The 26,288-nt window shown below is 40.3% G+C and overlaps 1 protein-coding gene across 1 annotated transcript in view; it reads right to left on the reverse strand.

Annotated features, from left to right (window-relative positions):
- srrm4 (serine/arginine repetitive matrix 4) overlaps positions 1–26,288 on the reverse strand; it is a 333,285-nt gene that overhangs the window by 25,978 nt on the left and 281,019 nt on the right. The window contains exons 4-8 of the mRNA XM_073065448.1: positions 25,805–25,876; positions 19,638–19,673; positions 19,481–19,531; positions 14,203–14,295; positions 9,772–9,949 (exon numbers count right to left, since the gene is read on the reverse strand). Coding sequence (XP_072921549.1) covers positions 9,772–9,949; positions 14,203–14,295; positions 19,481–19,531; positions 19,638–19,673; positions 25,805–25,876 — 430 coding nt within the window. The remainder of the gene's footprint in view (positions 1–9,771; positions 9,950–14,202; positions 14,296–19,480; positions 19,532–19,637; positions 19,674–25,804; positions 25,877–26,288) is intronic.

Below are 26,288 nucleotides of genomic sequence, written 5' to 3' on the forward strand. Positions count from 1 at the left end.
TCTGTGAAAACTTCATCAGGTACACTATGTCTGGAAAAAACTGATTTCATGCATGTAATTACATTCTCTGCTGTTGTTCTGCCCAAACCACACACTTCAGGATACAAGGAGTAGTAATCTGTTACTAATAGATAATCTTTGTTGTCAGTTACAAACAGATCAACGCCTACCTACTGATAAGGTCTCTGAGGACTAGGATGTGGATACAGTGGCTCCTTAGGGTTGCTAGGTTGGTATTTAAAGCATATTCGACAAGAAGACACCAATTCTGCAATTTCTTGATTCATCCTGGGCCAAAACATCACTTCCTGCACCCTTCTCTTACACTTTTCAATACCTAGGTGGCCTTCATGAATTTTCCCAAGCAATTCTTTTTGGAGACTTTTAGTGATTACAATTCTGCTACCTTTGTACAATATCCCATCCACAACAGAAAGTGCTGATCTGTGGTTCCAATATTCTTGTACTTCTGAGGAACAGTCATGCTTATTATCTGGCCATCCATCCATCACCACTTGTATTACCTGACTGAGAATTTTGTCCTTCTCTGTCTCAAGACACAGCAGTTCCAACTTCTTGGGAGCAACAGGTACAGTTTCTATGACCATATCAATAAATACCTTAACATCAATAACGTCACTGTGACTGTCTTTTGTTGGTGGATCCACAGCTCTGGAAAGTGTGTCAGCCATGTACATGAATTTTCCAGGTGCGTTTGACACATTCAACACATATCTTTGCAATTTGATCATGATTCACTGAATTCACAAAGGACAATCGCTTAAAGGTTTGTTAAACAATGCAATCAAAGGCTTATGATTGGTTTCAACATCAGTAGATTGCCCTGACACAAACTGATGAAATCTCTCAAACAAAATACTGAGCAATTCTTTTTCAATTTGGTCATAGCTTGTTTCTGAATCAGATAATGAATGAGATGCATATGCCACTGGTAGCCATTCCTGATCATGTTTTTGGAGTAATACTGCCCCTAAGCCTGCTTGAGATGCATCACATGAGATTTTCATGGGTCTCTCAGCATCTTAGAATTTCAACACAAGTTCTTTGGTGTGCACTTTCTTGAGATTTTGCCATGCCTTCTCCTGTTAATGATTCCAGCTCCATTTGTTATTCTTTTCTGTTAGCTGCCTCAACGGAGCAAGCTGTTCCGAAAGATTGGGTACGTATTTTCTCATGTAGTTGACCATTCCCATAAACCTTTGAACATCCTTTTTACATTGCGGTCTTGGCATGTTCTCAATAGCAGAAACCTTCAATGGATCAGGATTCACACCCTCTTTGCTGATGATATCACCCACAAAGGTAAGTTCAGTCACTTCTAGCTGATATTTGTCTTTATTCAACTTCAGGTTTGCTTTGTGTGTTGCCTCTAAGACTTGTTTGAGTCTGGAGTCATGCTCTTGTTTAGATGATCCCCAAACAATAATATTGTCCATGGCAGTATCCACGCCCTCAATGAACTCATATAGCATGTGAATGGTTTTATGGTACACTTCAGGAGCTGATGCAATTCCAAACGAAAGCCTAAGAAAATGGTATCTGGCAAAAGGAGTGTTAAAGGTACACAACTTTGAACTTGGTTCATCTAGTTCAAGTTGCCAGAATCCAGAGGATGCATCTAATTTACTAAAGTACATTGCATCAGCAAACTGTGACATAATTTCTTCACGAGTAGGCAATTCGAAATGCTCTTTTTTAATGGCTCGATTCAAGGCTCTTGGATCTATGCAAATCCTCAGTTTTCCATTTTTCTTATCAACAATAACAAGCAAATTGACCCATTCAGTTGGTTCATCAATTTTTTGTATGACTCCTAACCGTTCCATTCTGTCAAGTTCTGTTTTCAGTTGATCATGTAATGCAAAAGGTACTTTTCGACATGGATGTGCTACGGGTGGCACTGTGTTGTCAATTTTAATTGCTCTCCTGGAAGACAACCAAGCCCTTTGACCAAGTCCTCATACTGTTTCATCAAGTCACTGTATTCTGACTCTGTGTCACGGTCTAGGACTAAGCTCTTTTCACCACATTCAGTCTCTCATGGGCAGATAAGCACAATATTGACTGTACATTCTTAGGCACGACCATAAATGAAAGCGTGTGCACCATATTTTTGTGTGATACTTTTGCCATACATGTTCCTTTGACTGGAATGTCTGCACCTGAATACCCAGTCACTTTTATACTTGTCTGATGTAACTTTGGTCTTGGCTTTAATGCATTAAACTCAGATTTTGCAAGAACATTTACTTGTGCTCCAGTATCCAATTTAAACAGAATATTGTTTTGATTCACTTGCAATGGCATAGTCCAGTCATTCTTACTTTGTTTATTTTCACAAAGCACGTCAATATAAAACACCTCACGTTCATTTCAAGCACTGAATTTACGTGTTTTATTTCCTTTTTACTTCTGCAACAGTGTGAAAAATGATTACTCTTACCACAATGATTGCACATTTTTCCATACGCTGGACACTTTTTAATGGTGCTCCCACCCACAGTGATCACAAAGTTTTTTTCTTTCAAACGATGTCTTGCTCTCGATCGATTTCCTTGCCATTTTATTATTTTTTCTAACATGTTCGTGCTTTTCCACAGCATCTACATAGCTCTCAATATAAAGGTCTTTACCCTGCGATGTCACAGTTTCAGAAGTTTTGCGAAGAATCAAAGCTTTTTCCAAATTTACGTCTGGTTTTCTTAAGAGTCTTTCTCTCAGAGCGTTAACCAGAATGCTGCAAACAATTCTGTCTTTAACGTGGGAGCCCGTCAGCTCTGCAAACTCGCATGTTTTACTGTGGTTTCTCAATTCTGTAACAAGTTGATCAATCATTTGACCAGCTTTCTGCTTGCATGTAAAGAGTTTATACCGTTCATACATTGCATTGTGCTTCGGTATGCAAAATCATCGAATTTGTCCGTTTTCGCTTTTAGATTCAAATTATCTCCATCTTCAAAAGTAAAATGGTTATATACCTCAATTGCATCATCCCCAATCACGTGGAGTAGAATTGCAGATTTTGTTTTCTTCATTTCATTATAAATTTCACAACGCTGTTTAAATCTTTTCCAGTTTTCAGCTACATTTCCAGTCAGGGGAAGCATCGATGGGGTTTGCAAAACTTCCATTCTTAAAGCTGTTAGCAAACAACAAAAAAGTTTGCACTCTTTTTTTTCAATTATATTCGCTTCTCCCGTGTTGGCAAAACAAATTATTCTTCCAGACAGACTCTTGACACCACGTTGTGTCCTTGATACATACCATGGGTTACTAAGAACAAACCATATTCTGGAAGAACATAACTAGAACTTTTATTTAACAGTAAACAGCAACCATGACTTAACCATAAAGCTTCTCAAACATTCTGTCAGTTCTGCGCATGCTCTGCACTCTATCATGTGACACATGATATCACCACAAGCTCCTCCAACATTTTTCATGAGTTCCTCCTTCCTCTTCGTGAATGTATTACGGCCAGATCCTTTGAGATCAGGGAAATGTACGTGGATAAAGGTGATCATACATGACCTCACAAAAATGAGAGGATGCTAAATTTCAGTTTTGTTTATATAAATCCATAGAAATGTTTCCCAAACAATTTTTCATGACAAGGCTGCTCCAAGAAAAATGAGAAGTAGAACCACCCAGGAGGCCAGACTGCGTTGATGGACAGAGAAGTGGAATTAACACTTCAGGTCCAAGACCTATTGATGGGGAGGCAAAATCATCAGCAGTTCTGACAATGAGTCTTGAACCTGAAATGTTAACACCTGTATATATTTCCACAGATGCTGACCGGCCTGCTACCTGCAATTGTGTCCATTATATCCTTTTTTTAAAATTTCAGAATTTGAGCATCTGCAGGGTTTTTGATTTACATTATTTTTCTCTATTTGATTATTTATTTATTTAGAGATACAGCAGGAAAGGAAATAGGCCCTTCAGACCAATGAGCCACACCACCCAGAAACTCACCTATTTAACATTAGCCTAAACACAGGACAGCTTGCAATGACCAGTCAACCTGCTAAGTGTACACCTTTGGACTGTGGGAGGAAACCAGAGCACCTGGAGGAAACCCATGTGGTCATGGGGAGAATGTACAATCTCCTTACAGACGGCACTGGAATTGAACTCTGATCAATTGAGCTGTAATAGCTTTGCACAACCTACTATGCTTGGAGGTGCCATAAAATTGAAAAAAGAGATTGCCCCATTTTCTTCTATAGCGAAGGTTTCAGGAGCCTTTACTACAGGCTCTATCAATGCTGCTCATTAATCTCCCAGTAGGAGACACATAATTCCCTGTCATAACATAACATCGATTCATTATTGCAACACACTTTTTACAAGTTTCAACCATCTGGCATCTCTTTCATTGATTCAATCTGATTTTACATCAAGTAGTCTAAATCTCCTTTATCCAGTGACATTTGTAACCCTCTAGGGCCGAGCTGTACCAAAGATAAAAGTAGGCCTTTTCTGAAATTAATGATCTTCTCACAATTTCTGAATATATATTGTTACCTCCCATTATGACAAATCGTATCAAGGCTTTAAAAAAGTAACAAAAACTTGGATACTTCTTTAATGGCTAATGAACAGGTATATGAATTTTTGGATTCATATAAATTGGTGATTCCTGACTAGTTGCTCTGTGAGATAAAAATAAAGTTGGAGGCAGATACTTTGGAAATGGTTTGAATGCTGCAGAGTACCATTGTTTAACTATTCCAAAAGTGCTTCTTCAATATTACCTAATATGTCCTATCTAGGATTGTGCATTTGGTGTTAATATTTTTCATGGAATTAAAAGTCTCATAAACCTGTAATGTTTGCTAATGAATGAAAGAGAACACCATTTTGAATGCAACTGTGAACACAAACACTCAAACCCGACCCATCATTTATTAAGATCATGGCTGATCCCACTGTAACCCAGCTGAACATTCCTGCGTACTCACTGCTAATTTTTACCCGTCGTATACTAAAGTTATGTCTATTTCTCACTTGAAAATATTCTATGACTCAATTTTCATTGGCCTTCTTGGAAGAGAATTCCATGCAACACTCTGGAAGGTTAAGAAATAATTTCATCTCATCTCTGTTTTAATTGGACAACCCCTTTTCCTTAAATGGAGGCAATCAGTTTGAGATTCTCCCATAAGAGGGAATGTTGTCTCCCCACACACCTTGTCAAGCCTGTTCAGCGTTTTACATGTTCAATGAAGTCCCCACTAGCTAATATCGTGATGATATAAGTCCAGCCCACCCAACCGTTTCTTACAAGACAACCCATTCCAGTTGGTAATGTAATAAACCTGCTTGGAACTACTTTGAATACATTAACATCCTTTCTCAAATAAGAACAATATTCCAGTTCATGGTCTCACCAATGCCCTATGTAAAGAAAGGAAACCTCTCTATATTTGCTTTTAATTGCCCCAACATTAAACAATGAAAAGACATATAGAATGGAGGAATTCAGCAGGTCAGGCAGCATCCATAGAGGGAAATGAAAAGCTGAGACCCTTCATCAGGACTTGTTAGCTTTCCAAATTACAGGAAAGGAAGGAGAGCAAATCGGCTCTAGAATTCATTGGGGGAATCAGAAGTGAAAAGAGTCAGTTTGAAATTTCTTGGTGTTAACATATTGAACGACCTGTCTTGACCTAGAACATCGATGCAATCACAAGGAAGACATGTCAGTATCTTTACTTTCTTAGAAGGTTAACGAGGTTCAGCTTGTTACCAAACACTCTAAACATTTCTACAGATGTACTGTTGCACTGGTTGCAAATTGGTTGAAGTACTGGTTGCATCAGGATCTGGGATGGCAATTCAAATGTGTAGGAATGTAAGAAGCTGCCGAGAGTAGTGGACTTTGCTCAATACATCATGGACTATCCCTCTCCACCATCGGCAGTATCGACAGGAGGTGGTACCTTAAGAAGGTAAAGATCCCAACAATCCCGGACATTGTCATCTTCTCACTTCTACCATCAGACAGGGAGGGGGTACAGATGTCTGCAGTCCACACACTCCCAGATTCAAGAACAGCTACCTCCTTTCAACCATTCATTTCTTGAACCAACCTTCACAGCCTCAGTATCGCAACACAGTGATTACTTTGATCATTTTGCAATAGAATGGATCTTTTTTGTTCTGCTCTTGTAAGTGTTCTTTCTTGTAAAAATTATATATGATTTATGTTTTTCTTGTGAATACTGCTTACATGATGTCATCACCTTTAATGCTGCTGCAAGTAAGTTTTCAGTGCACTTGTGTATACATGTACTTATGCGTATGAGGATAAACTCGACTTTGACTTTAATCTTCTGTGAGTTGTGAACAAGGACCCTTGGATCCCTCTGCCTTTCAGAGCTCTATTTAAATAATATGTTTCTGTTTTCATTTTTTCCTCTCAAAAGAAACAATTTCATATTCTCCTCCATTATACCCCATTTACCAGATCTTTGCTCACTCATTTAATCCATCTATACCCTTTTGTAGTTTCCTTATGCCATTTTCAAAGCTTATATTCCCATTTATCTTTACACCATTGGCCAAGTCAGCTTTATTTTTCCTGTCTAAGTCACTTACATACATTGTAAAAGGTTGAGAGCTTACAATCCATCCTACTGGTCAAACAGAGAAACACTCATCAATACCAAGCACAAAAGGAAACAGCTAGAGGAACTCAATCAGTTACTCATCCCTACTTACTGATGGTCAGCCAAGATGTTTCCTCTTTCACATTGACTTTAGTTTCTTGTCCTTAGTTCATTACATTGAACATAAAACACTACAGCACTGTACAGACCCTATGGCCATGATGTTGTGCTGAAATAATGAAACTAATGATGCCTAATTAAACAAATCCCTGCTGCTTGTACATGGTCCATATCCCTTGTTTCTCGGCATATTCATGTGCCTATCTAGGAGATTCTATCGTATGTCTCCACCACCATCCCTGGCAGTGCATTCCAGATGCCCACCATTCTGAGTTAAAAAACTTGTCCCAGACATCAGCTGTGAACTTTCCTCTTTTCACCTTAAATGCCTGGCTTCTGGGTAGACATTTTGACCCTGGGATAAAGATACTAGCTGTCTACTTTATCTATGTCTCTCATAATGTTATAAACTAAGAGGTCCCCCTCTCAGCCTCCACCATTCCAGAGAAACAACTTTCTTTTCAATGTTGAATTATGCCAACAAACAACAAGACCAGCAATAGCACAAGACTACTGTTTCATACATTTTCAATGAAGTGTAGACAGTTTCTCTTTGCGCGCAAACTGTGGCTGTTAAAGTGCTTTTGAACACTGATGACTACCAGAAACAGATCACAATCATTCGTCTATTTCCGGGAACTTTTCCAAAACAGAGATTAAAGATCTCAAGAGATTGTTCTGGACAAATGGAAAGTTCAAGATTAGATTTTAACTTGATCTGATCATCAGGTTTGTATGTCTCAAAGGAAATTATCAATGATGCATTGTCCCTTGCTTGCTCTCTGTCAAGGCTGCCTGTTATTGATCAGTCCTTCGGTTTCAGGAAGATAGCATATCATACAACCTGTTTCAATATTCTCTACAGCCAACTTGTTATATTTCTCAGATTTCCTCCTACTTTCAAGGTACCATCTTAACAGAATAATTTGACAAATGCTTCTTTTGGTAAGAAAGGAAGAGAAGAAATAAATTGGGCAGAAAGCTTCTATCCTGTTATTTTGACATAATTTAACCATTTCTTTCTTTCTCTCTCTCCTGTTCGCTCTCTTCTCCTCTCTTCCTCCTTTTAGAAGGCAAGAGATAAACTGCTTTTTCCTCAAATGTAATCTCATTTAAAGTTACCTAGTTATTATGTGCATTGTAAAGAACTTCATTATATTTTGCAGGAATTCATGGCAAATTTATAAACTCATACAATAAAATTACCACACAGAGTAAGCTCAACATTTGTTAAGATTGAAAATCCTGTTACAGACTTGGCAAGACAGAGAACCTTACAAAGGTAAATGTCAGCATTCACAAATTTCAGACCACAGATTTAATTACTTTCCCTAAAGAATTGCATAAAGCCAAAATATAAATGCAAATTGCAGTGAGATATTAAAATTGACAGAACTATCAGTATAATGTAGGCCATCAAGATTGACTTTGGCGGACCACACATTATTTCATTAATTTCAGCTGGGGGAAAAAAAGGTTGGACTAATGTGTAAGTGCAAAATTCAGAGTGGAACTTTCAGAGGTGGCTGGTATTCAAAGCAAAGGGTGAGGGGGTTAGCAAAACCTCATATAGCCTCAGCTTGACATTCTTTGATGACTATTTGCTATCCATCTAGAAAGTAAATGCTAGTCATCCTTGAGATATACCCACTGAAGTTGTAAAATATGGTGTTAAACTATTTTGGTGCTTTCAAAATGTGCATGTCTTTCGTGCAGTGTACTGGTGGTAGGGACAAAGCTGGGATTACTGACCTTACCTTTACTATGGTTTAATTGTGGGTAATTGGTTTAGATTAATATATTGTCAGTCACTAAACTCTGATCTGCACAATGGCCCTTTGGGTATCTAAAGTCTAAAGCCCTTCTGAATCTTTGTCTAGAGATGACACCTAGAAGCTTGTCCTCAAAGAGCAGAATTAAACACACAACACAAAAAACATCTGTTTGCATTGCTCCACTTCAGAAATTCAATTCTATTGACTTCCAGAGAGTTGAATTTCAGAACTGAAGCACAAATCACAAATCCCATTGTACAGCATGCTTAGCTCCATCAGCTTGAGGTTAAATCTCTTTGACAACCGCAACAGAATAAAAATGATAAATGTTTCTGTGAAATTGTACCAGAATGTAAACACACATGGTGTACATTCTAGTAAAATCAAGCCTGGATCAGGTACCCAGGCCATACTGCTAACCATTATATATATTAAAAAAAAGATTAAATCCCTTTTATTTGATTAGTAATGACATAACTGTTGTGCTCAATTCACAGAATTGAAAGAAGGTTATCAGCCCAAATATCTACTGGCACATGACAATTGCTAGCTGGTAGCCCTGTGTGTGCATGGCTGTCAGTTAGCAACAGAATAGGTAATGACTGTGAGACGTTCCATGGTTAAATCACCTGCCAAGTTGATATATGAAAAGCGGCAACACATTAGCAAGATTTTGAAGTGTCTTTGGTACCTATGGACAACCTCCCATCAGGAGAGGAGGAATATGAGAAATTAGGCCATTCAGCCCTTGAACAAGGTGGTCAAACTACATGGGGAATGGATTTAAGGTAGTTAATAAAAGAGTTATGGGGAGGTGAACATTTTTTTTCAGCCATTGGGTCTTAGAGATTGAAATTTCACTGCCTGGATGTGTGGTAAAAAGAGAAACCTTCATTGAGCAATGCTTGCATACGTACTCGCTATGGACCTACTGCTGGAAGGTGGGGGTAAGTTGGGTGGTTCTTTATTGACTGACATAGATATGATGGGCCAAAGGCCTCTTTGCATGTTGAAGAGATCCTATGATTCTATGAAACTGCCACAAAGCACAGAATATGGCCGGTTATACTAACCACAGTTAGTGGTATGGCAGGAATGAGGTAGCGATAAGATTCTGGTTGTGTGCACACCTTGGTATTTTAAGAAGTCACCTCATTTTACATGGCACAAGTAAACATTAATACTAGAACTTCATGACTTGTTGCAGTATGATGGATAAAATTGGCCTCAGCACTTACTATTTTGCCAGCTGATTTGCTGTTTTTATTCTGGGGGCTTTTACATGGTGACTTGCCAGTGTGGGAACGGCTGCTGACGGGGGCTCTCTGCACTGTGCTGCTCTTTGAATAAGCTTCATGATTGCTGCTCCTTGACCTGCCACGCGGGCATCGTGCTGCCCCTGATCGACCTTCATTACTGTAGAACAAGCAAACCAAGAGTCAATGATAAAACACCTTCAGCATGGTTAAACAAAAGACATTTTCTCCCATGTTTCCCTTCTGAGTCACTAGGGCCCTATGTGATAGAGGAATCCTGCCTGATTCAATTATTAGACTGATTCACGTGGGCCTGAATGATAGTTTTAACTTCTCATTCCCTTCCTTTGAATGACCGCTTGGCTCCTCCCTACATGGATTAATGTAGATAGTAGAAGGGAAATGAAAGCTTCCAAGCTGCATTGACTTCACCCATATTATCCTCGGCTCTACTTTGGATGACCGTGTATGAGTTGTACTGTAAGTCTTCATCATTGTAGCTGAGCAATACCTCACAAAATTCTGTGTTGCCTTTTATAACAACCAGCATAATGACTCATACGATGTCAAATCTTAATCCTTTTGCCAGAAAGAGTTGTAGAGTTGTAGCAAACTTGCTTCCAGAAATTAATTGATGGTTTAATATCCTAGCATGCCATGAAAGAACCAAAGACTTAAATCCGTGAGAACAGAATGAGAGGACTGGGGTCAGGGGTGATGGCTGTGAGGAGGAGAGGGGCAGGAGAAGTTGCTTAAGATTAATGCTGTACTTCCTTCGATTACATGCGTACAGCCTTTGGTTATCACAATAAGTTATAACATTCACAATACAATCATAAATATGGTCCAAAGTCAGTAGCTATTGAGTTACAAAACATTAGAAGTTCACTTTAATTGTGTGTTTAAAGAACATTTCTTGCCAATGTGTGGTTAATTGGTCTGAATAGCAGGATGCTGGAGGAGAAGACTTTAAGTATGCATTTTCTGACCTGAATGCAACTCTAGAGTGAACACGTAATTCAGTTGAAAAATGGCTTCCCATCTGAAACCACTGTGAAGTGAAGCACGGATACAAATGTGACCCCCACTTAACTTGAATTCTGTCTGACCACTGGAAAAGTAAATTAGCATTGTGACTTTGTAGCATATTAAAATAGTATCAAGCAGTTGTCCCAGATACAAGGCAGGGGTCAAAATCTGAAGTTCTATTTTTTTTAGGGAAGGAAGTGTAAAATTCAGTAACAGATTAACTTTAGTTGTTAATGGCTAGTTGTATTTCACTACAGAAATAAGACTTCTTAGCTCCAGGGGCTTTGCTGCAAGGGAAAGGCAGCTTGGGCAGTCACCAAAAAATATTCATTGGATAGTGTCCCAAGATAGCTATTAATATACATAGGGTTCATGTTGTAGAGGTGTAGAGAGAAAGGGAAGATAGTGCCAACTGTGACATTGCAATTGTAATCTCTCAAGTGAAGTTATTTCACCACGTATTAAGGAATTTTAGTCTAGTCTTTGTTAATTTAAGTCTTTGGTCATGATGTCTGCATTGGTGGTGGAAATTCCATTATCAGTCCATTGTAATTGTAGGTAGGCATGGAGAGAGTACTTCCCATGTATGCCACTGATGGGATAATGGGCATCCGTTAGTCTCGAGAGACCATGGATGTGCGCCTTGGAAGGTTTCCAGGGCGCAGGCCTGGGCAGGGATGTATGGTAGACATGCTGCGTCTCCCCTCTCCACACCACCGATGTTGTCCAAGGGAAGGGCAAGGGCTTGACACTGGTGTCGTCGCAGAGCAATGTATAGTTAAGTGCCTTGCTCAAGGACACAACATGCTGCCTTAGCTGAGGCTCAAACTAGCGACCTTCAGATCACTAGACCAATGCCTTAACCACTTGGCCACTTGGCACTAATGGGATACACTACTGATATTAGTGCTTTGTACTGTGATGCACAAACTGCTGTGAAAGAGGGATATAGCATGCAGTCTGTAGCACACGAAGACCTTCCTAAGGTGATTCAAATGGCAAGGATATGGGAGTCCAACTTTTGGATGTATTCAGACATTTCATTGGCAGTTTACTAAAGGGTGAAATACAAATGAGCCACACTTCCTCCTTCACAACATTCCTCCCTCGCATATACTGTATCCACCCTAAAATCAAGATCGATTTTCATATCAACAGACAGTGCAGACTCACCAGCTTTTCCTGGAATCGATTCCTGCCCCATGATTGCTATTAGCTTATGATCATCTGCCTGAAAGCACCAGTAGTTAAACTGATCCCAATAGCAATATCAGGCCTTGCTCCTTTTTTGACCAGTAGTTAATCAATGGGGAGTGTTTGAAGTGTCCAGAGAGGGGAAGCACCTCTGTTGAAGGGGTTTGTCGTGTCCATTCTGGGGCATCTCACTCACCTTTGGTGTCTACTGGACACACAGCTCTCACCCGCGGCTCCAAGTAGCTGTTTGGAAGCGGCAGAGGCCACACCCTGGTACACCACTTCGACAGGCAGGCTAAACCTGGTGAGGGCAGTCGGTGGGTCTGATAACCCGGTGAGATGGAGACATGCCTGCCCAGCACGCAAAATCAATTCCAGCACTCTGGGTGGATGAGATCCACAGAGAGAGCCAAGGCCAGGAAGGCAGATGTGCTAAGCTTTGTGGAGAGCGAAGGGCATGACAAGTCACCCACTGCAACCAAGGAAGATCCCAGTTGTGACGACTACTCGTATCACTGTACACAGAATTCTGAGGTGGAGGGAGTGGATCTGGCTTTTCCATTTTAAAACCCTCTTCCTCACAGGTTTCTACTGTTGCCGTTGGAAATGACTCACAACCAATCAATCATCTAACCCATGGGCTATTGGAGAGCAATCAAGAAAGCTTCCTTTGTGATTCCATACAATACTTTGAGGCACAAACACAGCTGCTACGTCAGAAGTGCGGCAGCTAATTTAAATATGGTCTTGCTCCAAAAGGAGCAAGGACAGAAAGTGCAAACGATCCCTGTGTTTAGTGAAGTTGTTTGAGGAATAAAAATATGGTCATAGCAGTTTTAAGAATTTTGCCTGTTCCAGGGAATCCTCTGTGAAATCTACACTAATGTCTCATCTGAAGGATGACATTTCTGACAGTGCGGCACTCCCTAGTCACCACTATGACCATCAATCCAGATTATGTGCTCAGTCCCCTGAGAGGGATGTGAATTTATGAATACTTGACCCTGGCAAACTGCTACCACTGAGTAAAGGTTGGCATGCCTTTAACTCTCTTCTCCTTTACTGCGTGTGCTGAAGTCAGCTGTAATATCCTTCTTGTCCCTGGCTGAGATTGGCTAAATCGCCACCAATAGAAGGCTGGATTAATGGCATTCTGGCAGCCTCTGTCAAGCTGCTTAATCCTAAAATAAATGTCCCTTTACAGGACTATTTGTAAACTGCTAGGAATAGGACAGCTTCCATCTGAAATGCCCAGCACCAACCAAAAAGCAGCACACCCTACACTCCCTATGTAAAATATTACACACACGCACGCACACACGCACGCACGCACGCACGCACGCACGCACGCACACACACACGCACGCACGCACGCACACACACACACACACACACGCACACACACACATACACACACACACACACTTAATCAGTCTGTGGAACCACTGTCAAGTGGGCCACACCCTGGCTCAGAACTCAGATTCCAGCTCTCGTACTGTCTCCTCTGCAATGCTCCTTGCCTGACCGCAAGGCAAGTGTGGAATCAGGCTTTCTTCCAGCATGGATCCACTTTAGAAAGGAGGCCTCACTGTTTTCCAAAATCTCACAGCTTCTATAAGACAGGTGCTTCCTATCACCAGTTTCCTACTGAATCTTTGCTTCTTGATTTTCTCACACAGTGGCTGCAGAGTCCTGAGTTGCCAAAGTGCTTTAAGCATTGCAAATAAAAGTCTTTTAGAGGTAGTAACAGTTGGAAAGGATTTAGTAATGATTGTCTAACTTGATTTCAGACACTGGAGAGCTAAGTAAGAGATAGTGGTCATATTGGATTAATTGTGGTGCTGTGCATGCAATTAATAGTGTTTTACAGCCTGCGGACTGAGACAAAAATCTGCATTGTGTGTATTTCAGTTAGCTTTTACTTCCTTTAACCAGTATATGAAGATGAAATTACTATGAAGTGACTGATTTAAAGTGGTGGTAGGGCTGGGACTGTCAGTAACACACACAAAATGCTGGAGGAACTCAGGCATCATGTACGGAAATGAATGAACTGTAGATGTTTTGGGCTGAGACCCTTCTTCAGGACTGGAAAGGAAGGGGGAAGATGCAGTGATATTAGATCCTGGTCTCAGTAGTGATACACAATGTAAGGCTAACCGAGCACGTGAGCAAAGAAAGTAGATTTACCTGCTGGAGCAGCTAGGAGACCTGTAGGTTGAGTTCTGAGAATGAGAACGTCTGCATTTGTGGCCTTTGTGAGAAGCTGATGCAGCCCGAGACCTTGACAGGAAGACAAAAGTCAGTCTCTTACTATGTTGGAAACATGCAAATCATTTCACTGCACATACTTCAATCAGTCCCTCCTTCAGTCTTATCTACATGAGGCAGCAACCATCATCAAAGGTCCCCACCACCTGGGCCATGACGTCTTCTAATAGTGGGCAGGAGATACAGAAGTCTGATGTTCCACACCTCTGGGTTCAAGATCAGCTACCCCCTTCAAGCATTTGGATCACGAACCATCCAGAACAACTCTCAGTACCTCAGCATCGCAACACTATGAGCATGTTGACCATTTTGTACTACAATGGACAATTTTTTTGTTCAAATTGTGGCATTTGTTGAAATAAATTGTGTTCTCTTCTGACTGTGGTGTATTTGTGAAAATGCAGCAAGTTAGTTTTTCATCGCATACATGTGCAGAACCTGCACATTTGACAACAGACATGACTTTGACTTGGCTTTGAGTCAAATTAACTGATACCAATATTTATACCTATCAGAGACTGATAGTTTTGACTCCCTCCACAATGCGTGACACAACCCTATTTTTAGCGTTACAGTACTTTTGCACACACTATTTGAAAATTGGAGGCTTCAAAGGTGTCCATGATTCTACTCTCACAAACTCATTTCAGCCAATCAGGACAGAGCTTATGGAAGTGCTTCCCTCCGGAGGCTCGACCTGGTAATATGTCGGTGCTTGACTGAGTCTGGTTAATTTGCCCAGATCGGGAGCCACATGAAAGCTGGAATTGTACCTTACATACAGCAAGAACATTCTCAGTCCTTTAAAAAAAAACAGGGAATTTCAACAAAATAATTTGAATCCTTGTTCCAGAGATGAGATGATAATAAGTAAACACAATGCATCCAAATGATTATATAAACACAACTTTGCTATTTCACAGGAATTCTTAAATATGCCAGTTTCAATGTCACCAGTAACATTTTTGGCAGCACAGTTATATCAGTGCAATGGAATTCAATTTATTTGAGAATTCACTTGGAGTGAACCAGAAATTTAATTAGAAATTAGGAGTGAAATTTTGTAATTGTGGAATAGAGTAGAAAAAAAGTGATAGAGGTCTAGGAAGTTGGTTGTAACACTAAAGCAATTATATTTAATGTAACTTATGCATTGGACAAGAACATAACATACAGTAAGAAACAGGAGAAGGAGTAGGGTACTCAGCTGTCTGCAACTCCTCCGACATCCTTTTAGATCATGGCTGATCTACCTCTGTGACCACATCCCATGATTCCCTTAGTGTCTAACGAGTTCATAGTGTTGCACAGTGCAGAAATGAGGCCTTCAGCCCACCATAGCCCTTGCCAACCATCAAATGCCATCTATTTTAATCCCAGTTATCTTCATTTGAGCTATGCCTTGGCAATACAAGTGCTCAACTAGAGGAATTAGGAATTCCTCCAACTAGAGCCACCTTCCCTGTCTCAACTATCCTCCGGATAAAATCTTCTTCCTTGGATTTCCTATCAGCCATCTAATAATTACCCACACTGAAGGGATAAGGGTTTTTAAAGCCAGATACATTTTGGTTCAAGGCACAGAATCATACCATGTATCATAACTATCATAACTCTATTATCCAAGTTACTGTACTGGCAACACTTTAAACCACTGTTTTATGATACTGTTCACATTGTAAATACATGTTGGTATTCATGTATTAATGTGTATTTTACTCTGTATGTGTACTTTAACTGCAAACTTTATTTTTAATGTAATTCTTTATTCTTCATAATTGTTGAAAGTTGTTTTTGCTGCATGTTATGCCAACACACCACAGCAAATTCCCAATCCGTGTAAGTGTGTATGCCGATTAAAGTTGATCCTTGATAACACTACAACTGAGCTGCTAATCGTTGTTTAATGGGGTTGAGGCATCAGTCATCATTGAGAGCATGGACAATTTTACTCCCACATTTCTCAGGTACTGAATAGAAATTGATAGGAAATATACAGAGGATAATGGTTTTTGAAACGTGGTAAGATATATACTGTATAAAGGTAAATAGTAGTGCAAAAGAGAGCAAATATAGTGAGGTTGTGTTGATGTATTCATTATCTGTTCAGAAATCTGATAGTGGAGGAGAAGAAGCTGCTTTGAAAACATTCAATGCGTGTTTTCAGACTCCCATATCTCCTCTCTGATGGTAGTATTGAGAAGAAGATGTCCCAGGTGGTGGGCATCTTTAACGATAGATGCTGGCATTTTAAGTCATAGCCTTGTGAAGATGCCTTTGATTGTGGAGAGGCTGGTGCCCATGATGGAGCTGGCTGTTTATGACCCCCTGCAGCTTTTTCCGATCCTGTGCCATGGCCCCTCAATGCCAGATGGTGATACAACCAGTTAGAATGCTCTCCACCATATCTCTGCAAAATTTGCGAGAGTCTTTGGTGACCTACCAAATCTCTTCAAACTCCTAATGAAATATAGCCACTGTTGTTCTTTCTTTGTAAATACATCAATATGTTGGACCCAAGATAAATCTTCAGCGATGTTGATACCCCAGGAACTTGAAATTACTCACCCTTTCCACTGCTGATCACTCAATGAAGACTGATGTGTGTGCTCCCTGAACTTGCCCTTCCTGCACAAATAATTGGCCTTACTGATACTGAGTGCAAGATTGTTGTAGAAACATCACTCAACCAGCTGATCAATCTCACTCTTGTATGTCTCCTTATCACCATCTAAGATTCTGACAATTGTTGTGTCATCGTTGAACTTATAGATGGCATTTGCACTATTCCTAGCCACAGAGTCATGGGTGTAGAGAGAATAGAGCAGCAGACAAAACACACATCCTTGAGGTGTACCGGTGTTGTTTGTCAGTGAGATGTCTTGCTACGTGTTTTGGCTGCAAACTCTTCTGCAATCAAAATGTCTTTCTCATTTTAGGAAATTATACACACATGTATTTTTCCTCAATATACATGAAGAAGAGTAATGATCATTATGTCACCAGTCCATCCTATAACTTGATTTTACAAGCTACAGACAGATTTGATGATGGGACATTAATATGTGAATGCAGAATTTGGATAAATAATTATTCACATTCCAGATCATGCTGGCCTTGTTAAGTGTCTAAGAAAAGTATATTTGTCTTCAGCAACAGATGCATGCTTTGGATTTCCAGCATCTGAAGATATTTTCACATTTGTCTTCTTGATTGGTGCGACAATCTTATAGCGAGACAAATTAGAGCTGTCATCAGGAAGCATTCATTAATACAAAGTAAAGTGAACATCTGGAAAGCTGCTGAGTTCGGGTAAATGCGGAGTTTATTGTTTTTGTTTAGGTGTGGCAATTGAGGTTTGACGAGCAAAGATAATGGGCGAAGTTAAGACATCGATCATCAATGTGATAATTGGAATTGGAGAATTAGTCCGAACAACTTACTTGTGGTCCCATCTTCTTCTGGAGATACTTCGAAGAATAACAAGTTAAGTTTGAGAATATAGCATCGGGACTCACTGCACACTTGTTCAGTTCTTGTCACAGATTTAAACCTGACTTGAAGTTGATTAACATGTGGTGAGAGAATGCATATTGTTCCCCACTGGATTTCAACTGTTAGTGGGAAATATGAAGCTGACATTTGAAAGGCCAAAGAACATTGATATTCTGACATCTGGAGAGGGCTAATAGCAGTGGGAAAAATGATAAATAAGATGTAATCTTGGCATTTGGATAATCTGCACAAATCACTTAAATGTCAGTTTAATGATTTACATCATAATTTGAGTCCTTTCTTTACGTTAACATCTACAGCTGTCTATTTTGGTGTTTTGTGCTGAATAATATGTTGTTGAATTTATATAAGGATTGATCAGAAGGTAACTGCTTAAGTATTCTGTGCAATTTAGAAATTATTGTGTGCGATATTAGCATACAAAGTTTCAACGTATCTGATGCACCATCAATAACTCTGAGATGTGGGTTAAGGTAGGCTTTTATTGGCTGGAAGAAAGCACAAGTAGCAAGCGACCACCACACAACATCCTGGAGACTGAGGAAGGGTCGGTGCCTCCAATCGCCTTTATACCGGGGTCTGTGGGAGGAGCCACAGGAGCAGTCAGCAGGGGGGGCGTGTCCAGACAGGTATATGTAGTTCACCACAGTATCTGAATGAGGCTGCTCTGAATTTACAGCATCTACTGATTTTTCTCATGTATATGCTAAAGCACTTGTTGGCACCCCCATCAGGGAAGGGGCTACGCAGTATCAACGCCAGGACCACCAGACAGTTTTTTTCCGCAACCCATCAAGTTGATCAACACCTCCACCCATTAACCCACCCCACCACCACTATACTTCCAGTCAGAGTTACCTTATGTACAGATACTCCTGTACCTTGCATCAGTTAATGTACAGACCATCAGTCTATCTATATAAGCCAATCTTATGTACTGTACTTATTCTATACTTATTCTGTTTTTATATTGTGTTCTTTATGTTTATTGTGTATTTTATGCTGTATCAAATCCAAAGTAATGATTATTTTATTCTCCTTTACATCTGTGTACTGACTAATGACAATAAACAGTTTTGACTCCCGAATGTTGAGACTCCAGTGTGTACTGAAGAGTTGCTGCAGTCCATGGTGTTAAACAAGACTAGTTCAGGTGTATATGAAAGGCTTGTGATTTCTATTGAAGGAGGGCATCCTGTCAACCTTCACTACTTCCATCACTCAGCGAATCCCACCACAGGTTGTGGAATATTTAGAGCGTACAAAATGCTCATCACGTTTACTATGCAGCAAACGCGGGTGAACTTCGAAGGCAATGAGCTTAATTGCCTACCCCCGGAGAGGCTTTCTTTTCATTATCCAAGCTTTATGCACGTCAGCATCAATCTCTGAAAGATTCTATCCTGGTTCATTGCACAATATTCCAGTTCCTCTCCTGAGCTTATCTAAATACCATAAGACTTACCATAAGCCAGTTACACCAGTCACTGTACTGAAAGTTCCGTTTAAGGAGAATTATGAAGACATTTTGGCACTTAACTGGAGATACTACAGAACAAAAAATTATATAACTTTGGTTGGAATCTGCATTTGAAGTTCTGCTTCAGACAATACTGTGAATAGCATACAGGTAAAGCACAGTTGTTAGATCACTGAAGGACCATCAAAGGATGTCATTTACCTTCTCCGATGCCTTTTGTCTTCTTTCCTTTTCCTCTTTGGACTTTTTGAGCTGCAGGAAAGAGAAGGTTGTTTTATGTACTTTTTGACAAGCCATAGGTTGGCATGAAAATATGACAAGCCAGTTATTAAATTTCTCTATTAAAATTCTCTCCTACCTGTGCCGTCGTTTCTTTGTGGAGGCAGCTTCTGACCTATGCATAACACAAATTTGATAGAATGTGAGAGAGGACCAGCACTTTGCATTTGTACATAGTAAGTTTCCAATTTTTCCTCTGGAGATACATGTAAATGAGACAATTACATCCGATTAGCAGTAATCTTAATGAAAGGAGTCCACTCACTGCATTAAGCATCAAGATTTTCATTGATTTGAAATTAATTAAAAGAGGAGCTTAAATAAAGACAAGTGTTTTGAGGGATGTTTAAATAGAATATTATTGCACTGTCATAGCAAATCAAAGAGTTCTGGCAAATTTTGATGGTATTTAACTCAATTGGGTTTTTATTATTTCCTGATGCCTTTTCACTTGTGAATATTCTTCTCATGCGGAGGACAATGGATCTGAGAAATAAAGTCAGTGATCAGCTCCTAAAGGTTAAGTATCCCAGTCTAATTCCCTGGTGTAATTCAGCCATTTCTCCTGACATTTTGAATACATTCTTGACAAATGTTTATACAGATAAAAGCTGCCATCCTATCTCATCACAGCTTCCAGCTGCTTCTTGACAAAGACAAGAGTTTGTGCAACTATTTCAAATATCTTACATTTTCTGAGGCATCAGGACCATCACACAGGCTGCTGAGCGAGCCTCTGATGGCTATGGATCAAGAGGTGTAACCAGTGAACCAACGCTACTGGGTTGCCTGGGTGAGGATTACTGATGCCGATGACCAGGTTACATCACTGATAATGTGTCTCAGCTCATCCTAAGATGTATCTCAGCATCATTTCCTGTCATTATTCTCAGGATGTCTTTTTAATCTGTTTACACCTGAGGGTGAAAACAACTTGACTAATTTAGGTAATACAGTTAATGTTTCGGGCCAAGACCATTTGTCAGTCCTGCTGAAGGATCTCAGCCTGAAACGCTGACTGTTTACTCTTTTCCACAGATGCTGCGTGACCTTCTGAGTTACTCCAGCTGTTTGCATGTGTGTTAATTTGGATTTCCAACATTTGCAGACATTCTCGTGTTTATATTTTTATGCATTTGATGTTAGTGTTTTGTCCCTTAAGCACTATTGACTGGTGATTAACTTCTGGGAGTTTGTATCTCCCCTATAAATTTCTTTGCATTTTCATCTCTTAAATTTAATATTTGGAGAAAATGTTGCCATCTGCCCTAGACAAAGATTAATGTCTCCATTCCCTGTTGATATTTACAGTGCTCTATCTTCACAAAATATTAAAGTAAATATTAATGATGTGATATCTAATTGATGATTTTGTTTTACCATTCCAATTTCTGCAGCATGTCTCTGAATGGCTACATTACTATTTTCTAGTTCACTCCCTTTTTAAACATTGGAAACATTCAGCAGGTCAGGCAGTGTCATTCATTCCTACCTGTTGGATTAAGGTGGTGTAAAGCCTTGCAATGGTACCACAGTCACTGTTTAGCTCAAAGTGGTACAATCCCCAGAAAATCAATGGACAATGGCATAAATTGGACACAATATATATAAGTAGTTGCTCAAACAAAAACATGATTGTAGGGCCAATGACTGCAAAATGGAGAATGGCTCAAAATGGACATTTGCTTAAAAGCACAATGAAGGTGAGTTTTTGCTCTTTATTTCAGGCTCTTCGGTCTGGGTGCAAATTGTACTCAGAATGAGGCAAGTTTTGCTGAACCAGTTTGACAAATCTACGTTCTCTTCAACTCATTTCCTTAATCACAAATGCAAATTCCTCCATGATCTGTAGAAGCAGAAATTCATTTTAAAAATAGATAGCGCTTTAAAATTTTTTCTTGTTATAAATAAGAATGGTCACTGGTTTAATTGTCAGTTTGATCGATACAGCTGAATATGGGTTAAACACAGAAAATACTGAATCTTAATCAGAACATCTCATCTATCACCTGTGAGTGAGCCAATTTAAAATCATTTAATACTAAAAAGAATAGAAAAATCACTGGTTACATTGGTGTTTGCATCTCTGCTTTTTATTAAATTATTAACATTAACGTTTATAATCTTTTGAGAAGTGTCCATCAGTGTACTTGCATCTATAGATTGACCCTAGTCTTCAGAATTAAGGTAGGAAGGAGTAGGGGAGAGTAGGAGAATGGGGGAGATTTGATAGAGTTATACAAAATTATGAGGGGTATAGATAGAGTAAATGAAAGCAGGCTTTTTCCTTTGAGGTCAGGTGAGACTAGAACTAGAGGTCAAGGTTAAAGATGAAAGGTTTAAGGGTAACATGAGGAGGAACTTCACTCAGAGGGTAATGAGAATGCAGAATGAGCTGCTAGCAGAAGTGATAAATGTGAGTTATTTCAATATTTAAGAGAAGTTCGGATAAGTGCGTGGATGGGAGGAGTGTGGAGGACTATGGTCCAGGTGCAGGTCGATGGGATGACACAAAATACTAGTTCAGCATGGACTAGGTGTTTTTGTAGTTCCTTATGACTCTCTGACTCTAACTCCATGACATCTCTCCCCAAAACAGATGCAATTAGCCCAAACCTGATGGGATTACTTTCATCTGGGCACTTGTTCAATGTTGCTAGTGAGGTTTGCTTCAGGGCCAAAGCTTTTTCAAACTTGTTCCATGTTGGTTGACTGCTGGTCCCAACTTTGCCTGGGACTCTATGGTCTTTCCTGATGCTTAGTCTTTACTTGAGCAGATGGTGCTGCAAATGATCAGACTGCATGCATACAGGCCCTTTCAACATCTGAGCCCACACTGACCATCAAGCCTCCCTTTAATCAACACACACAAAATGCCGGTGGAACGCAGCAGGCCAGGCAGCGTCTATAGGAAGAAGTACAGTTGACGTTTCAGGCCGAGACCCTTTGTCAGGACTAACTGAAAGAAAAGATAGTAAGAGATTTGAAAGTGGGAGGGAGAGATCTGAAATGATAGGAGAAGACAGAAGGGGGAGGGATGATGCTAAGAGCTCGAAAGTTGATTGGCAAAAGGGATACGCAGCTGGAGAAGGGAAAGGATCATGGGATGGGAGGCCTAGGGAGAAAGAAAGAGGGTCCCCCAGAGGGAGATAGAGAGCAGGCAAGGAGTGATTGTGAGAGGGACAGAGAGAGAAAAAAAGAGAGAAAAGAATGAAAGGGAAATAGATAGATAGATAGATAGATAGATAAGGGATGGGGAGGTGGGCATTAACGGAAGTTAAAGAAATCAATGTTCATGCCATCAGGTTGGAGGCTACCCAGGGGGAATATAAAGTGTTGTTCCTCCAACCTGAGTGTGGCTTCATCTTGACAGTAGAGGAGGCCATGGATAGACATATCACAATGAGAATGGGACATGGAATTAAAATGTGTGGCCACTGGGAGATCCTACTTTCTCTGGCGGACAGAGCATAGGTGTTCAGTGAAACGGTCTCCCAGTCTGCGTCGGGACTGGGAGATCCTGCTTTCTCTGGCAGACATACTGGGAGATCCTGCTCTCCATCTCCCTCTGGTGCTCCCCTCCCCCTTTCTTTCTCCCTAGGCTTCCCACCCCTTCTCCAGCTGTGTATCCCTTTTGCCAATCAACTTTTGAGCTCTTAGCTTCATCCCTCCCCCTCCTGTCTTCTGCTATCATTTCAGATCTCCCCCACCCCTCCCACTTTCAAATCTCTTACTATCTCTTCTTTCAGTTAGTCCTGACGAAGGGTCTCGGCCCGAAACGTCTACTGTACTTTTTCCTATAGATTCTGCCTGGCTTGCTGCGTTCCACCAGCATTTTGTGTCTGTTGCTTGAATTTCCAGCATCTGCAGATTTCCTCGTGTTTGCCTCCCTTTAATACTCTGTTGAGCCTGTTTTTCTCTCTTCGCATTCCCAATGGTATGCCCCAGATTCTGCCATTCACAATGCACCAAGGGTAATTTACAATACCTACCAACATTTTCTGGGAAGAATCCAGAGCACCTGGAAGACTCGGAAACCATCGCAAAGAGAATGTCTAAAATCCATACAGACAGGCAGGCATGGTAGCGTGTCAGCTAGTGTAATGTTAAATGATGCTGAGGAGGTACTAATGGGGGAAAAATAAATGGTGGACAAACTTAATATGTATTTTGCCGCAGTCTTCGCTGTTAAAGACACGAGCAGTATGATAGAAATTCGAGGGTGTAGTTGCTATTACTAAAGAGAAGGTGCTTAGGAAGCTGAAAGTTCTGAAAGTAGATAAGTCACTTGGACCAGATGGACGACACCCCAGGGCTCTACAAGAGGTAGCTGAAGAGATTGTGAAGGCATGGTTAATGATCTTTGAAGAATCACTAGATTTGGGGATCGTTCCAGAGAGTTGAAAATTGCAAATGTCATTCCACTCTTTATGAAGGGGAGGCAGAAGAAAGGTTATTATAGGCCAGTTAGCCTGACTTTAGTGGTTGGGAAGACATTGGAGACTATCACTAAGGCAGAAGTTAGGGGTACTTGGAGGCACATGATAAAATAGGCCAAAGTCAGCATGGTTTTCTTAAGGAGAAATATTGCCTGACAGATCTGTTGAAATTCTTTGAAGGAATAACAAGAAGGATAGAGAAAAGAAAGTCAGTAGATGCTGTTTATTTGGATTTTCAGAAGGTCTCTGACAAGGTGCCTCACATGAGGCTGCTTAACTAGAAAAGAGCCTATAGAATTACAGGAAAAATACTAGCATGGATAGAGGATGGCTGACTGGCATCAGGTAAAGTGTGGGAATAAGGGTGCATCTCCTGGTTGGCTGCTAGTGGTGTTCCATAGGAGTCGGTGTTGGGACCATTTCATTTCACATTATATGTCAATGGTTTAGATGAAGGAATTGATCACTTTGTGGCCATGTTTTCTCAGGATATGAAGGTAGGTGGAATGCAGATAGTGCTGAGGAACCAGGGAGCCTGCAGAAGGACTTAGACAGATTGGGAGAATGGGCAAAGAAGTGGCAGATAGAATATAGTATAAGGAAGTGCATGGTCATGCACTTTGGTAGATGGAATATAAGCATATGCTATTTTTTAAAAGGGAAGAAAATTCAAAAATTAGAGGTGCAACAGGACTTGGGAGTCCTTGTGCAGGATTCCCTAAAGGTTAACTTGTAAGTTGAGACAGTTGGTAAGGAAAGCAAATGCAATGTTAGCATTCATTTCAAAAGGTCTAGAATACAAAAGCAAGGATGTAATGCTGAGGCTTTATAAGGCATTGGTCAGACTGCTCTTGGAGCATTGTGAGCAGTTTTGGGCCCCTTATCTAAGAATAGATGTGCTGGCATTGGAGTGGGTCCAGAGGAGGTTTATGAAAATCATTCTGGGAATGAAAGGGTTAACATATCAGGCACACTTGATAGCTGTGAGCTTGCACTTGCTGGCGTACAGAAGAATAGGGTGGGGAGAAGGATCACCCTAAAACTTACTGAACTTTGAAAAAACTGGATAGCATGGATATGGAGAGAATGATTCCCGCAGTAGGGGGTGTCTAAGACCAGAAGGCACAGCTTCAGAATAGAGGGATGTTCATTTGGAACATACATGAGAAGGAACTTCTTTAGGCAGAGAGTTGTGAATCTGTAGAATTCATTGCCTGAGATGGCTGTGGAGGCCAAGTCTTTAAGTGCATTTGAAGTGGAGTTTGATAGGTTCATGATTAGTAAGGGCATTAAAGGTTACAGGGAGAAGGCAGGATCTGGGTTTGAGAGGGATAGTAAATCACCCATGGTGCAGCAGACTTGATGGGTTGAATGGCATTCTAATTCAATGTCTTATGGTAATGCTATTATAGTGCCAGTGACCTGCGTTGAATTTCCGCCACTGTCTGTAAGGAGTTGGTATGTTCCCCCCACGATTGCATGGATATCCTTCAGGTGCTCTGGTTTCCACATTCCAAATACTTACCAGTTAGCAGGTTAATTGATTCAATTGGGCATCATGGGCTGGTGGGCCAGAATGGCCTGTTACTGTACTGTATTTCTAAATAAAAAATCATGAAACAGCACCATAAGACAGGGCTGAACATTGGTTACTGGCGTTGAGAGGCAACAGTACAAGTAGCTTGGCCAGACCTGACCTTGAGCCTAACCCTAAATACAAGAAACCGGGGCAACCAACCAGTGTGTGACATCCTAGCTCATTAATGCTCCATTTTCTTGTGATTAATGTTCTTTCTTTTTTTTTTACCTATTTCTTTTGTGCTTCTTGGAGCTTTTCTTTTTCTTTTTTCTCACAGGGGCAGGACTGTAAGAAGGAGACCTGAAACAGCAAGGAGAAATCACAACATCATCACAGGAACATACAACTGCAGGACAAGTAGGAAAGGAAACAATATCTGCTCTGTTCAGAATAATGCTCCCTTCCTTTGAACAAGGTCTACACTGTGGCATCAATCATTCAATGATGTAGGAAGATCAATTAAATTAATGGAATTCCATATGTCTTAAACTCCAGAACATGAAATTTCAATGGCAGGTCAGTTTTTCTGTCTAAGATACAAAGCAGGTACATTCCAAATTTTCATTTTCTTGACACCTCATTAACTTGTGACTTCCAGCTATCTTTAACCAATATGAGTCAAAAGTTTGTACTTTGGTTCAATACACGACTTACAAAGCACTTTTCCCCTGATAACCACAAGCCCTGATGCATCAGGGGTTAACCATTTGGG

This window comes from Hemitrygon akajei, chromosome 14, assembly GCF_048418815.1.
Source record: "Hemitrygon akajei chromosome 14, sHemAka1.3, whole genome shotgun sequence".
NCBI classification, from domain to species: Eukaryota; Metazoa; Chordata; class Chondrichthyes; order Myliobatiformes; family Dasyatidae; genus Hemitrygon; species Hemitrygon akajei.